The following is a 14,028-nucleotide window of genomic DNA, read 5'->3' on the forward strand; positions in this document are numbered from 1 at the left end:
TATTTGAATATATGCAGTCGTTTTTTGTCTTTTAAAACTTGTTCAAACAATTCTAGCGGAAGTATCAGCGACCATTCCCGAATATGAGTAACCATCTTCGGTATCTTTGACAGCTGAGTATAAACTGTTGGAAATGGGCTCATTATGATTTTGTTGCTGTTGCCCGCCCTCGTGATCAAAAAAGGCAGGAAGCGGCTGTGTATGAGTTCTGCGCAACGATAGTCTTTCGCCCGCTTTCTCTCTAGTCGAAGGGTCCGTTTCCATGGTCCTCAGCGTGGCCATTCTTGTTAGATTTAATTCACCATCTGCAGTATTCAGTTCATCGATATCACCTTCGGTCTCAGCTTCTTTTTGCATAGCAGCATAACCAAACTGTGACTTGTGTCTTAACTTACTCCCCCATTTCTCGAAAACCCATGGGATTGGAATCATTACAACACAAAGTAAGGCAAATAAAGTGCTTGCCCACTTGATTTTCATTTTAGTGTACATTTGGATTGTAAATAATGGGAAAACACTACTCATAACGTATCTTAATAAATTGTTTGCAGCCAAACAAGATGCAACGGTTAATGGTGGATAACATGTGGAGAAATACATCAAAACACTGAAAAAAATCAAAATCAAACCAAAGCCAAAAGGCACACCGGCAGCTACCGGGGCCATCCAATGCACATCTGGTCTAGCAGTCCATGCTTGCCAAAATAAACCAATAGGTAATGCTACCGAACCAAATTTACAAGCAATTAGGAACTTTTCTGGAACTACTGGCAACAGCTTACCAGTGTTTGGATCTCTTGCGCCTCTGTAAGGAGCAGTTCTCTTAGAGGTTCTCTCATCTTCACTCAGTGGAGGTGTACCAGCAGGTGCTTTAGGGAAAAGATATTTTCTATCGAGATAAAGGTAGAAGAAAGCAGCTATCCATAAACCGACACCAATACCAATAAATGGTAACCCAGATACGCCCATACTCATATGGTAAACACCACGATAAATAACGGCGTATGCTTCAAAAAATCCAAATAAGATGGCAAAGATGAAAGCGACATAAACACTGAAAACAAAAACAATTGGTTCAACTACAAGCATTTTTAATGGTCTTAAGATTGTAACAGTCACGGTAGTTTTCATGAATTCCTTTTGATCCTCCCTACTAAATTTCTTCAGAACCATATTTCTCTTTTTGGCACGCTTTCTTAGAATAATACCTTTATGGGTCTCGGGCATTAGAGCAATAAAAGGTAATATTAACCCACCAGCAATCAGTTGGATCCATTCAGACCAACGCCAGCCTTTGGCTTGAGTGGCAAACCCTGCCATAATAGGTGATAAAACAGGCCCTAGAAATGGAGATAAAACAAAATATGTCATTGCAACAGAGACTTGATCTACGTCAAAAATATCCAGAATGGTACCTGATCCAACGGATAAGGCTGGGGATGCAAACACACCAGATAAAAACCTCAAGGGCAGGATAATCCTCATATGGCCGTTGGACAAACCAACACCCATAGTGAAAAGCATTGAGATAGGCAAGGAAAACAAATAGATTGGTTTACGACCAAACACTTCACTTAATGGAGCACCAATGACAGTCGATAAACCCAGAAGATAGAAGGTCAACCCAGCAAGAGCCAGCGTCTGGTTGACGTGGTATTTTGCCACCAACTCCGGTACAGATGATACATAAAGGGAGCTACCCATTGTGACGACCAAACAAAGGAATGCAGAAGTCATAGTAGCGTACCATTTCTTCCATGAAGGCCAATTGTGTGGGTTGTCTGGATCATCGGGCCCATCCCAATCGAGATTTCTTGAGTCGATTGGCTCACTATTTGTAGTACTGCTCGAGTCTGCATTTGAATTGGATCTCTTTTCATCCTCCATGATGGATCCTGTCGAAGAAGATGAGGAATCTAAGTTACCACCATTAGCTAAGTTTTCATTTGGAGCTTTTGAATCTTGGTTTATGTTTGTTTGGAATCTAGAGTTAGACTCGGGTCTCGTCAAAGGAGAAGTCATTATTGAAATTTTGAATATGTATATATGTGCTATCTGTGTGTGTCTATGAGTGTCTTGTATGATATACTTATTCTTGTCTTCAATGAACAAGTTGAAAGAAGAATGATTTGTGTCACGAAAATCAAATCTAAAGATATACTATTCCATACAGGTGAACATATATATATATATATATTCTTAAACTCAAGTGCCTGATAGCATCCTTAGTGTTAAAAGCACTAGGCACATTGTGCGAGTGCGAGTATGCAATCATTTCAGTGTTTCCCTCATTTGACATAGTGTCGCAACGCGGATTTAAGGTGAGCCGTCCGGGGCTTTTAAGTGGAGCCCCTGCAGCTCCGTGAAGACGGAACCGCACAGGGCTATTACCTCGGCGATAGATAAATTATCCGAAGCGGGTCATCATTCGGTAATAAGAACCACTACGCCCGGCCCCACCGGCATGGCTCTATTTTTGAGATCCGTGGAAGTTAACCATTGGAGGTAGCTTGCAAAAACGAGTTCACGTCCAGCTGAAGCATTCTGAAAGAATAATACAGTCAATGATTGATTTCTTTCTATTTTTCTTTTCTTTCCAATGGCTTGTCGCTCATAGTTTGTAGGAGTTGCAATTGAAAAAGTTAGGATCAAACAACACTCCGTTATACCCTTTTATATTTTGATCCTCTCAATTGAGGTGTTTACCCCAATACTTTTCAGGATCCTATTGTAGTCCGTTTTATCGCATTTCTTAACTCCCGGGCCGCGATCCCGTAGTTCTTACAGAAACAGCCGCCGTGATAAACACACAAAACTAGAAAAAAAGATAAACAGAGAAAGGAAGAACAAAGAGCATTACGTGATTCTTTACATATACAAGATTCGGGTAAATATTCAAAGAATGTGGCTTTTAAGCTAAGAGCCTTCTGTGACCGTTTTGATAAACTTCCTTCAGGCATACTACTTATGCTTTCCTGGACATGCTTTCGAAGAACGAAGAACGAAGAACGAAATATGTTCGTATGAGTTGCAATCAAAATGAAATTTACTTAGATTACTGCTCTTAGCACGCGGTTTTAACATGGGACCTTGATTAGTAAATCACATGAACTAATACTTTTCTTTTTCGCCCATCGGAAGGGAAACTAAAAATACAAAAATGTAAGGAAAAAAAAAAGAAAAAAGAAATTCAAGATGTTATACGAAGAAACAGTTCAGCTAGAACTGTACAGTTCATTAGGTAACCTATTATGAGTAAATATTGTCTGTAGATATAACTAGAATTGCATGCTAAAAGAAACACTTAGAAGTTGCTTTAATATGTCTAAAAAAGTTATAGTTATTGCTGGTACGACAGGAGTGGGCAAGTCTCAATTATCCATACAATTGGCCAAACAATTCAATGGTGAAATCATCAATTCGGACTCGATGCAGGTTTATAAAGATGTACCGATCATGACAAACAAGCATCCGCTTCAAGAAAGGGAGGGTATTCCTCATCATGTAATGAACCATGTCGGTTGGTCAGAAGAATACTATTCGCATCGTTTTGAAACCGAATGCATGAAAGCTATTGAAGATATTCACCAAAAAGGCAAAATACCCATCGTTGTTGGAGGTACGCATTATTATTTACAGACCCTTTTCAATAAGAAAGTGGATACAAAGTCGTCGGACCGTATTCTCACAGCGAAACAGCTTGAAATTTTGCAATCTACTGACCCCGATGTCGTTTACAACACTCTTTTAGAGTGTGATCCTGATATAGCTAGTAAATACCATCCTAATGATTACAGAAGAGTGCAACGGATGCTCGAAATTTACTATAAGACAGGCAAAAAACCAAGCGAAACATTCAATGAACAAAAAATTACTTTGAAGTTTGACACCCTATTTCTATGGCTATACAGTAAGCCTGAACCACTTTTCCAGAGACTGGACGATCGGGTCGACGACATGCTAGAAAGGGGCGCCTTACAGGAAATTGAACAGCTATACGAGTACTACAATCGAAACAAATTCTCGCCGGAGCAATGTGAGAATGGTGTTTGGCAAGTTATTGGCTTCAAAGAATTCTTGCCATGGTTAAGCCGAAAACCGGACGACAGTACAGTCCAATTGGAGGATTGTATAGAACGAATGAAAACCAGAACGCGCCAGTACGCTAAAAGACAGGTGAAATGGATCAAGAAAATGCTTATACCCGACATCAAAGGCGATATTTACCTGTTGGATGCAACCGATCTTTCTCAATGGGATGTCACTGCCTCCCAAAGAGCAATTGCTATTTCCAACAATTTTATTAACAATGTGCCTATCGAGCAAGAAAGAGCACCTGAAGACCTGCGGGACCTGTTGTCCGAAGGTGAAACTACGATGAAAAAATTGGCTGACTGGACACATTTTACTTGCAATGTCTGCCGTAACCAGGATGGTAAGAATGTTGTGGCTATTGGTCAGAAGTACTGGAATATTCATTTGAGCAGCAGAAGACACAAGTCCAACTTGAAAAGAAGCGCTCGGCAAGCTGATTTTGAGAAATGGAAAATACATAAAAGAGATAATGTCGAATAAGCATGCTTAGAAATGAGTTTATTTGAGTGTGTACATCTACATATGTAAAGATGGGTTTAGTGGTAAACAAGGAGAATAGGTTAACAAGTAGTTTATAGATAAGTAAGCGCAGGTATTTTTGATCTTTAGATATTTAGACTTTCGTCGAGCTTATTTCTTTCCTCTGTTCTTGCTGCGTCATATTCCTGTACCTCGTTGTAAAACTTGCTTGTGGAGTTAATCAAATTTTCGTAGAATGACGTACCAGCGTTTAAATTTTCTTTAACCTCATCAAGCAGTTTGAGAGAGTATTTCAGATCTTCGATGTACAATTCTCTGGGATCGATTCTTTCTATTTTTTTTGTTTCAGCCGCACTTCCAGGTGCATTGTTCTTCTCTTTTAGCACTATTTCCTCGATGAGCTTTTTATTTTCTTGTTTAGTGCTATTAACGTATCTTAGATCCTCGTCGAAGTATTTCAAGTGATCTGTGAAAATGGACTCAAAGTCGATTGTACCACTGTTCTTGTATGATGAAATGATCTTTGAAAGCACTCTATATTCTGAGGATTTACGCTTAGTCTTTTTAATATATTCGTTTCTCTCCTGCATTACTTTTTTGATCTTATTCGTCAAAGGATCATTGGGTTCCGGTAATCTGATCTCTGATGTTATCAAGTTTTTATCGATGCTTTGAAAAAAATTATCTGTTTGTTTGTCAATCGCACTACCTTGACCAAGATATCCTTTCAGTGTATTCAATTTTTCGTAATATTTTGTGTTGATAGTTGAAGATTCGGGTAAAACCCAATGCAAAGTCCCGTGTTTCAGACGGAGCTGGTTATCAGTGAATGCTTCATCGTTTAAAATTTGCTCAATTTTGTCAAGTTCAGTTTGAACATTTTTATTATTGGTATGGAGGTTATTCAACAATGTTTGATATTGACTCAGTTCTGCTTCACTTACTGTTATAAGTTCCTGTGGTATTTCAAAAGTAGTCATGGACTCTTTCAAAAGTTTATTCAAGGAGATGAGAGGGTTCGTAACACGTTGTTCGACGTATTCGTCTTGTCTTTCATTGTAAGCTGTGCAATATTCCATCACTTCTATAGGAATAAGGTCTTTAAACAATTGGACATCATTTTCAATAGAAGGTAATAGTGTTGATGTGGAAGATGGTTTAACCATGAGAGCGGGTTTAATCGATGGCAGCTCTGAAGGAACTTGTTGTAAGTAGATGAAGTCATTGTCTCTTTGCGCTTCCTTCAAAGAAGATTCAATAACTGTTTTGAATTTGGCTTGTGAAGATAACTTTGATTCATTAATAAATTGCAGTGCCATTTGCAAAGCTTTGACCGCGTTTCCGAACTGCTTTTTTTCATTAAGAGATAAGGCCATTCTGTAGTAAGTCACTGCACTGAAATACGCCTTTTTAGCCTTTAAATGATCAGTCCAATCATTCCTTATAAGTTTACCCTTTTGAGCATCACTAATAGCTTTACCATAGAGGTCTACGATATGTTGTGACAACTTTGAAATTAAGGAATCCTTGTATTTATCTTGAACGGCTTTAAACCAGAAGCATTCTTGAGCTTGCGCTAGCATTAGAGAAGCTAAAGCATTTGCAGTGGCATTGTCGACCACTGACATCGTTTGAAGAGTTTCTTGGCGCTCTAATACATACATGAAGCACCCAGCGCTATTCTGGAAATAAAGACATGATGTCTTCAGAGATTCCGCAGAGTTTCTGCTGGTATTCAAAGCTAACAATGAATACATACACCCAATGTTATAGACAATTGTTAGTGTCTCCCACTGTAGTGAATAATGGCTAGATCCACGGGATTTTTGTGACAAAGTCTGAAACCATGTGAACTCAATTTGATTATCAGGAAATTTCTTCTCCAATTGTATCAATATCGTGTAGTATTTTTTTAATGCAACAAGACCATCTATTGAGAGATCTGGGGTAATTGCATTATTCCTTGCAGAAACAACCTTGAGTATGTCAGGTTTGAAAAAGGATGCAGTTTGAAAAGAGGTAGCGTCAATTAGTTTCGATAGCTCTGTAGAAAGATCCACTTCTAAAGTCCGTTTAAGTGGGATGGCAAGCAAATCGCTCATGGTCTCTCTGCTAGATTCTTCTCAGACAATACCGTTCTCTTAGCAATAGATTAAATGAATATAAGATAATCAGCCTTATAATTCCTTCTATTATGACATTAATTAATGCCGGGTAATGGAACGACTTGAATTTCTCTTTTCTTTGACGGAAAAATAGTGAAAAGTTGGAAAATGAATTTTACATGAAGCACTTTCTTCTCTAGTAAACGTTAATCAAATTGTAGTCTGCAGATAAGATCAGGAACTTTTGATTAGAGTGGCGAGATGATTAAGTACACTATTGACGAGCTTTTTCAACTGAAACCAAGTGTCACCTTGGAAGTTAACTTCGATGCGGTGGAATTCAGAGCCATTATTGAAAAAGTTAAGCAATTGCAACACTTGAAAGAGGAAGAGTTTAACACTCACCATGCTGGTCACTTCAGTCGTAGAAGATCTTCTCACCATCATGGTAGACCAAAGATCAAGCACAACAAGCCGAAGGTTACAACCGATTCAGATGGTTGGTGCACATTTGAAGCTAAAAAGAAAGGTAGTGGGGAAGAGGATGAAGAAGAAACAGAAACCACCCCAATCTCCACAGCACCAGTTGCTACGATTGCTCAAGAAACTTTAAAAGTCAAGCCTAACAACAAAAACATTTCTTCTAATAGACCTGCTGATACCAGAGATATCGTTGCGGACAAACCAATTCTTGGTTTCAATGCATTTGCAGCTTTAGAAAGCGAAGACGAAGACGAAGAAGCATAAATCCTTCGCTCATGCTTTTCCAAGCAGAGGTATATGTATTATGTATAAATTTTCAATAACATTTTTTTTAGTAAACAGTTTTTACTCTTTAAGTCACTTCTCACAACGTATTGCATTGTGAATCCGAGAAGGGATAGTATAACTACATAAAAAATTAAATGTAGAACGAATCATGACCAACTGTATCAGGTGTTTAAAAAGGCGAGGTGAAAGAGAAAGGCTTCCCCCTCTAAGATCAACAGCTGGAGATACATCTTTCTAATAAATTAATCTGCCATGAGTCGTACGTACTGAAGCAACGCCTATCAAACATCTGAAACCGTCCTTATGGGAAAAAGAAGGCTGACGTTAATAGGAACTCATGGTCCAATCTTGCTTCGACTTTCTATGTCTAAGGTGAAAAGAAACAGACTCAAACATTTAACTAACTTGACGTTTAAATACATTCATGATATTTATTCGCCCGAGAGTTAGATAGGAGCCCTAAGAAAAAGCGAAAATTTTTCACTGCGCGTCTCTTATCACAATGAGGGTATAAAAAGCGATCCCATTCCAACCTCCTACTCATATTACCGTTAAGATTTTTCTTTAAATTTTGGTTTAAAAGAACCATCATTCAATAAACTGATCTTCCGGATTACCATGCTTAAGACATCACGCCTCCATATGTCTATATAAAGCGCAAATGGCTGGAAGTAGACAAATTTCTTTTGTTCCTAGCTTTTCATTATTGAAATCTAATCCAGTTTTAATAGTTTTTCTTTAGTAAGAAAACAAATTATTATTGGTTCGCTCTAGGTGTACATATCTTCACTTCGTTATTTTCTTGCCTACATTGCATACATATTATACATACATTTGTTAAACTCAGAAATATCGGGGATTATCTTCGGTTTGTCTAGCCTGCATTTCCGTTTGGGAATTAAGTTGTCTTTTGATTAATTAAAGCACTTTAGTTTACTTCCGGCGAAGTTCTGCATCTTGAAGAAATGAGATGAAGGGACCGAGGAGTACACCAGAGTGTGTTTGAAAGTATGGCTAGTTGCAAGAAAACCAGAGTAATCTTGCTCAAGAATAAAACTTCTCCCATTGACAATTACGAATCGGAGTGTAAGAACAATGCATTTGAACCAGTATTTGTACCACTAATTAAGCACACTCATGTCGTCAAGGATTTTAAAAATCTTTTAGAGACTATTCCAAACTATCTGAGTACTATCGAATACATTATTATTACATCTCAAAGGACTGTTGAGTCGCTCAATGAAGCAATCATTCCTATGTTAACAGGGGAACAGAAGGATAGTTTATTTGGAAAAACCGTTTACACTGTCGGCCCCGCTACTGCTAATTTCATCAGAAGATCAGGCTTCACAAATGTTAAAGGTGGAGAAGACGCTGGTAATGGGTCTGTTCTTGCAGACATTATTATTCATGACTTGAGTATAGATCTCAGGGCTCGATCACTGAGTGAACTATTATTTCTTGTTGGAGAAACCAGGAGGGATATCATCCCAAAGAAATTACACAGCAAAGGTATAAAAGTGAGAGAGGTGGTTACTTACAAAACTGAAGAATTAAATGATAGTTTTAAAAGATTTGACAGCGCTATGCAATCGTACAATGGAAATGAAATGACCTTGAATTGGGTCGTAGTTTTCAGCCCCCAAGGTACTAAGGAAATTACTCAGTACTTAAGCGTTAATCACCGACTATTAGATTCTAATCTACGGATTGCGTCTATCGGACCGACTACTCAACAATACCTTGAGGACAGTAACATAACTTCTGATATCGTCAGTCCAAAACCAGATCCCAAATCACTATTGCATGCTATCGAAGTGTACCAGCGCTCTAAATAATATTGATGTCACACACCTCTTTACTTATTTTTATATTTTTTAATAAACTATTGGGTAGAATCCCAATCTTTTTTGCGTATACCAGCCACACCACCTTCAAATCTCGATAATATGCTTCGTATTCTTTTATTGCCGATAAGTTCATTAATTTTTACGCTCTTGAATGATGGTTTAGTTCTCATTTGCTTCTCTGGTGTATATCTTGCCTTCGGAGGCAAGATCCAATCTGACCTTCTGCGTGGCTCCAAGATTTTAGGTACCAAACTTTCATAAAGATCTTGTATTTTTGTCTCCCGTTCATCCATGTCACGTTCGTCCCCCTCATCTTCTTCTTCAGACCCCAATCTAGATTGTGAGCGTCTTTTGTCTCTTTCCGATATTCTTGATGACCTTCTTCTCACACTATCCCTTTCCGTTATATCTGAAGCAATATCAATATTCTCAACTTCTGAAACTGGTATAGGAAATGGTATTTCGCTTCCATTTAAATCTGAAATGGTTCCATCATCATTGTCTGTTCTGATCTCGCTAATTGAGGGTAATGATGCTGGTAAACTGTTTTCTCTTTGATTAGCTTGAGACCTGGTGCGCCTTCTTCGACTGCTGGCGCCAGCAGTACTAGGAGTGTTTATACCTGAGTATTCTGTATCACTAATATCAATTGATGAGTTTGATCTAGTAGAAGAGGATGAGGATGATGGATTAGGTGGGATAGATGTATCAACATCTTGTGTAGAGTTTCTCTTGATTTTTTTATAGTAAATACCATATTCTTTATTTCTCAAACTATCAATGTCCACATGACCACTTGCAGATATTCCTTTTTGAAACGTTTTTATTAAAAAATAATCCTGGTACGATTCAAACTCTAAGGGCTTAATAGATTTTTCGAATTCCTTAATTTCATGAACCAATCTCCTCTTATTATCGATTAAACCTTGCAAATCACTACCTTTTACGATTTCCGTATTCGTACTCATCCGCACTTTCTTAATTCTTCTTCTTGGTGTTTTGAGTAGTAGCTGATCTATGAAAATATATATAGATTCTATATTTGTGATTTCTTATAATCAGCCCTGGTTTCTTAAAGGTCCGATAGTAGTGCACACTATTCAATGTATCAAGTATTTCTGCCAGATTAGAGTATCTTATGTTATATTACTGTGTGCCGCGAAAAAATCTTTCTTTGGCAAGAGACGATAGATGTAATCTAGAATGAAAAGTAAGACTTCGTGAACCCAACAAAAATAACCGTATTATCGAAATAATTTCATTGTCTTTTACAAAAATATGTATGCAGCTGATATATTAATTTATTTATCAAATTATAACTTGCCCAAAGAATCGATCATATTCATTAAATCATCATCCAGTAATGGTTTATCTAATTGTCTCTGTTCTACTTTGAGTTGATGATCTTGCTCTTGAACCTCTTCGTTTATTGTTGCTTGAATCCAATTACAAACTTGAGACACAAATGGTTTCGAGTTTGGGACAAAATGAGCTCCAGGATGGACCAATAACGTCCTTTTATTATCGGGCCATGAGTCGTACAATGCCATCATTCTAGATTCGGCAACGACCGCATCCAGCTCACCCCTTACATGTAGAGAAGGAATCTGAATAGTTTTATCATACTCTTTTTGGTAGATTTTATCTTCTAATTTAAATCCACTAAAGGATATGAAGAACCTTAAAGCTGGTTGTTGCTCATCCGTAAGGTTTAATATTTTATTGAAGTCAGTGATCAAGTAACCACCTAGACCAGCGCCTTGACTGAATCCAATGATGCCGTCAAATGGTCCGTTTGCTAGCACGTACTTATGCAAGTAGTTGAACACTTTTTGATCTATTTCAAATGAATTGAAAGATCCGGGTTTTCTAAAGAACCATCCATATACTTCATCACTAGTTGCTGAGGTATTATATTCCTTTGCGGCATCTCTTCCTTTTTCAGCCTCTGATTGGAATAGTGCCTTTTTATCAACTGGGTGTGGGGCACAAGGATAGTATAAATCATAACCTAACTTTTTCAAGTTCTTTCGTAATCCTCCTGTCTTCGCAGAAAATATCTTATCCGATTGAACAAAGCCATGTAGCATCAAAACTTTCTTTTCGCCCACCATTTTAGAAATTTTGATGTTTGTAGTACAATTTAGTGTTAATATTCAACAAAAAAGAAGATTATTTCCTGTATTAAAGCATACAAAGTGTCTTTTATAAGCAGAGCAAAAAAAAAGTAAATTTCATAATCTGCTAACAAAGCGAAAAAGTATCGAGCCCTACCTGATGGTCACAGCTATGATAATTTCGAAGCTTGACTTTGTCGAAATGTGACTGCAGAAAGTTGATAATTTAAAAGTGTGAGGATCTTGGAACATTTTCTAGGATTGCGTGCTTGATAAAGGTTATGTCATTATGTATAAATAATATACTAGAAGTTCTTCTCAAGAATATAGTTATCAATAAAAAATAACAACAATTATACATAACGATACTGTTATTTTTGCTCCTATTTTACACGTTGCACACATGTTCCAAATTAGCTAATGATATTTACTAAAGTTGTATTGATTATCATGGCAATAGGTGTTGCTTAGTTTCTCATAACTTCTGCAATGTTCAATCATATTAGGCGATTCTAAGGTTTCTCACGTGTATATTTAGAAAGCCACGTGATGGAATCTCCTGTTTATCTATATATACACATATTAAGTAATGAGAATAGTGACACCATAAGTGCTGCAAATAAACAGATCGAACCATCTAGTCAAAAAATCCATCATCTTCATCATTAATATTATCATAATCGTTGCCTACACCGACATCAAATTTTCCTCTGATTCCCGACCTAATTGATTTTGCTTTGGCGAAATGCAATTTCCTTTCTTCCCTTGATTCTTCGTCGTCTTGGTTCATAATCAGTCTGCCATCCCTTTCTGTCACAGCACCAACTTTTACCATAAAATCTTCAAAATCCTTCATTTTTGAATTATTACCACCCAGCTCTAGTAACGTTATCATGTTTTTAATTACTTCGCCTCTATAATATACGATTAATGTCGGGCAATTGGATTCTGGGTAATTTTCAATTGCTCTATTGGCAGGTATTTCTACAAACTTAATCTCTTTAAACTTGGATGCTGCCGATTGGAAAAGGTGAGAAAGAATTCTGCTTTGTAATTTACTTTGCAGTGACAGATGAACGAATACGTAGACAGCGCTGTCATCCTCCTCGCCATTGTCATCAACTTGTGAACCTTCATTTTTCTTCCCCTGGCTCTCTAAAGTAACTTCTTTGTTGTATTCAGGCTTATTAATGTGATAAACTTCTCCAAATTTGGAACGTTCTTGTAGTTTGCGAATTTCGTTTAATCTTTTCATCTTATAAGCTTCTAAAAAATCCTCGTCTTCATCATCTTCTAGTTCTTCCAAATCTGAAAGGTCTTTATCTTCTAATCTATTTTCATGCTGCTTTGCGATTGCCTCTTCTAATGCTTCTTCTAATTTTGCGGTGGGTGAGGGTGCACGTTCTGGTATTACGCCTTTAGCTCTTAAGATATCGTTCCATTCACTATCTTCAGACTCGTCCACTTGGACCTGAAACATTGGTTCGTTCTGCATTGACTCTATTGAATATGCTTTGCTCTTACCTCCGGTAGTCTTTTATTTGAGGGTTTTATCTTGTATCTATTAGTTTCTTCATATTAATAATATAACCTTTTCTTTTTTTCATTGCGGGTTTTCTACATTTTTCTGGATTTTTTTTCAGCAATATTAATACAATGGGAAAGTCAGATTATCATTATTTGGTTTTTGATTAGACTTCTAATGTATAAACAAAACGGCAGCAGAACTTAAAAAAACACATACACACAGACGTAATAGCACCGAAGATGACTAAAGATATACCTTATTATTGCGATAATGATGATAACAATATCATCAGATTATTCATTATTAGACATGGACAAACGGAACATAATGTGAAGAAAATTTTACAAGGTCACAAAGATACCTCGATTAATCCTACGGGGGAAGAACAAGCCACTAAATTGGGACATTATTTAAGTTCAAGAGGTATTCATTTCAATAAGGTTGTCAGTAGTGATTTAAAAAGGTGTGAGCAAACTACGTCTTTAGTTTTAAAACATTCCAAGCAAGAAAATGTGCCTACAACCTATACTTTTGGTTTAAGGGAGCGTTATATGGGTGTCATTGAAGGTATGCAAATCACTGAAGCCGAAAAGTATGCTGATAAACACGGTGAGGGCTCTTTCAGAAATTTTGGTGAGAAAGCCGACGATTTCATTACTAGGTTAACTGGATGTATTGAGGAGCAGGTCGCTGAAGCATCTAACGAAGATGTGAAGAATCTAGCGCTAGTAAGTCATGGGGGTGCAATCAGAATGATTTTGCAATGGTTGAAATATGAGAACCATCATGCTAATAAGATTATCGTTTTTAATACATCTGTCACTATCGTTGACTACGTCAAAGATTCTAAACAGTTTATCGTGAGACGTGTCGGAAATACTCAACATCTTGGTGATGGGGAATTTGTCGTCAGTGATTTGAGATTACGTTAGGCACCATGCTTACTCATTGTTGGTGTTTCGTCATTTTTGCGATCTGAAAGGCGGTTTAGGTAGTAATAAAAATTTCACATGCGTGTATTTCATTTTAGAAAACATAGTTCGCAAGGGTTTATCTAAATGCAGTGGATGTTCATAAATTAT

At 37.3% G+C, this 14,028-nt stretch overlaps 9 protein-coding genes across 9 annotated transcripts; 4 read left to right on the forward strand and 5 right to left on the reverse strand.

Moving 5' to 3' along the window:
- Positions 1–42: 42 nt before the first annotated feature.
- On the reverse strand, positions 43–2,022 carry TPO4 (Tpo4p; the record flags this gene model as incomplete). The annotated part of the gene is made up of 1 exon (XM_056225907.1): positions 43–2,022. The coding sequence occupies one exon, from the start codon at positions 2,020–2,022 to the stop codon at positions 43–45; it is 1,980 nt and encodes a 659-aa protein (XP_056079679.1).
- A 1,266-nt stretch (positions 2,023–3,288) lies between these two features.
- Positions 3,289–4,575, forward strand: MOD5 (tRNA dimethylallyltransferase; the record flags this gene model as incomplete). Its single annotated transcript, XM_056225909.1, has 1 exon — positions 3,289–4,575. One exon carries the CDS (start codon positions 3,289–3,291, stop codon positions 4,573–4,575), a length of 1,287 nt encoding a protein of 428 aa, XP_056079680.1.
- A 125-nt stretch (positions 4,576–4,700) lies between these two features.
- On the reverse strand, positions 4,701–6,677 carry RIM20 (Rim20p; the record flags this gene model as incomplete). The annotated part of the gene is made up of 1 exon (XM_056225910.1): positions 4,701–6,677. The coding sequence occupies one exon, from the start codon at positions 6,675–6,677 to the stop codon at positions 4,701–4,703; it is 1,977 nt and encodes a 658-aa protein (XP_056079681.1).
- Positions 6,678–6,941: 264 nt separating this feature from the next.
- CAF20 (Caf20p) lies at positions 6,942–7,427 on the forward strand (the record flags this gene model as incomplete). Its single annotated transcript, XM_056225911.1, has 1 exon — positions 6,942–7,427. The coding sequence occupies one exon, from the start codon at positions 6,942–6,944 to the stop codon at positions 7,425–7,427; it is 486 nt and encodes a 161-aa protein (XP_056079682.1).
- Positions 7,428–8,461: 1,034 nt separating this feature from the next.
- HEM4 (uroporphyrinogen-III synthase HEM4) lies at positions 8,462–9,289 on the forward strand (the record flags this gene model as incomplete). Its single annotated transcript, XM_056225912.1, has 1 exon — positions 8,462–9,289. The coding sequence occupies one exon, from the start codon at positions 8,462–8,464 to the stop codon at positions 9,287–9,289; it is 828 nt and encodes a 275-aa protein (XP_056079683.1).
- Positions 9,290–9,336: 47 nt separating this feature from the next.
- Positions 9,337–10,269, reverse strand: RFM1 (Rfm1p; the record flags this gene model as incomplete). The annotated part of the gene is made up of 1 exon (XM_056225913.1): positions 9,337–10,269. One exon carries the CDS (start codon positions 10,267–10,269, stop codon positions 9,337–9,339), a length of 933 nt encoding a protein of 310 aa, XP_056079684.1.
- A 345-nt stretch (positions 10,270–10,614) lies between these two features.
- Positions 10,615–11,415, reverse strand: FSH3 (putative serine hydrolase; the record flags this gene model as incomplete). The annotated part of the gene is made up of 1 exon (XM_056225914.1): positions 10,615–11,415. One exon carries the CDS (start codon positions 11,413–11,415, stop codon positions 10,615–10,617), a length of 801 nt encoding a protein of 266 aa, XP_056079685.1.
- Positions 11,416–12,055: 640 nt separating this feature from the next.
- PLP2 (Plp2p) lies at positions 12,056–12,913 on the reverse strand (the record flags this gene model as incomplete). The annotated part of the gene is made up of 1 exon (XM_056225915.1): positions 12,056–12,913. One exon carries the CDS (start codon positions 12,911–12,913, stop codon positions 12,056–12,058), a length of 858 nt encoding a protein of 285 aa, XP_056079686.1.
- Positions 12,914–13,185: 272 nt separating this feature from the next.
- SMKI15G4160 (phosphoglycerate mutase) lies at positions 13,186–13,878 on the forward strand (the record flags this gene model as incomplete). Its single annotated transcript, XM_056225916.1, has 1 exon — positions 13,186–13,878. The coding sequence occupies one exon, from the start codon at positions 13,186–13,188 to the stop codon at positions 13,876–13,878; it is 693 nt and encodes a 230-aa protein (XP_056079687.1).
- Between the last annotated feature and the right edge of the window lie 150 nt (positions 13,879–14,028).

This window comes from Saccharomyces mikatae, assembly GCF_947241705.1.
Source record: "Saccharomyces mikatae IFO 1815 strain IFO1815 genome assembly, chromosome: 15".
Taxonomy (NCBI): Eukaryota; Fungi; Ascomycota; class Saccharomycetes; order Saccharomycetales; family Saccharomycetaceae; genus Saccharomyces; species Saccharomyces mikatae.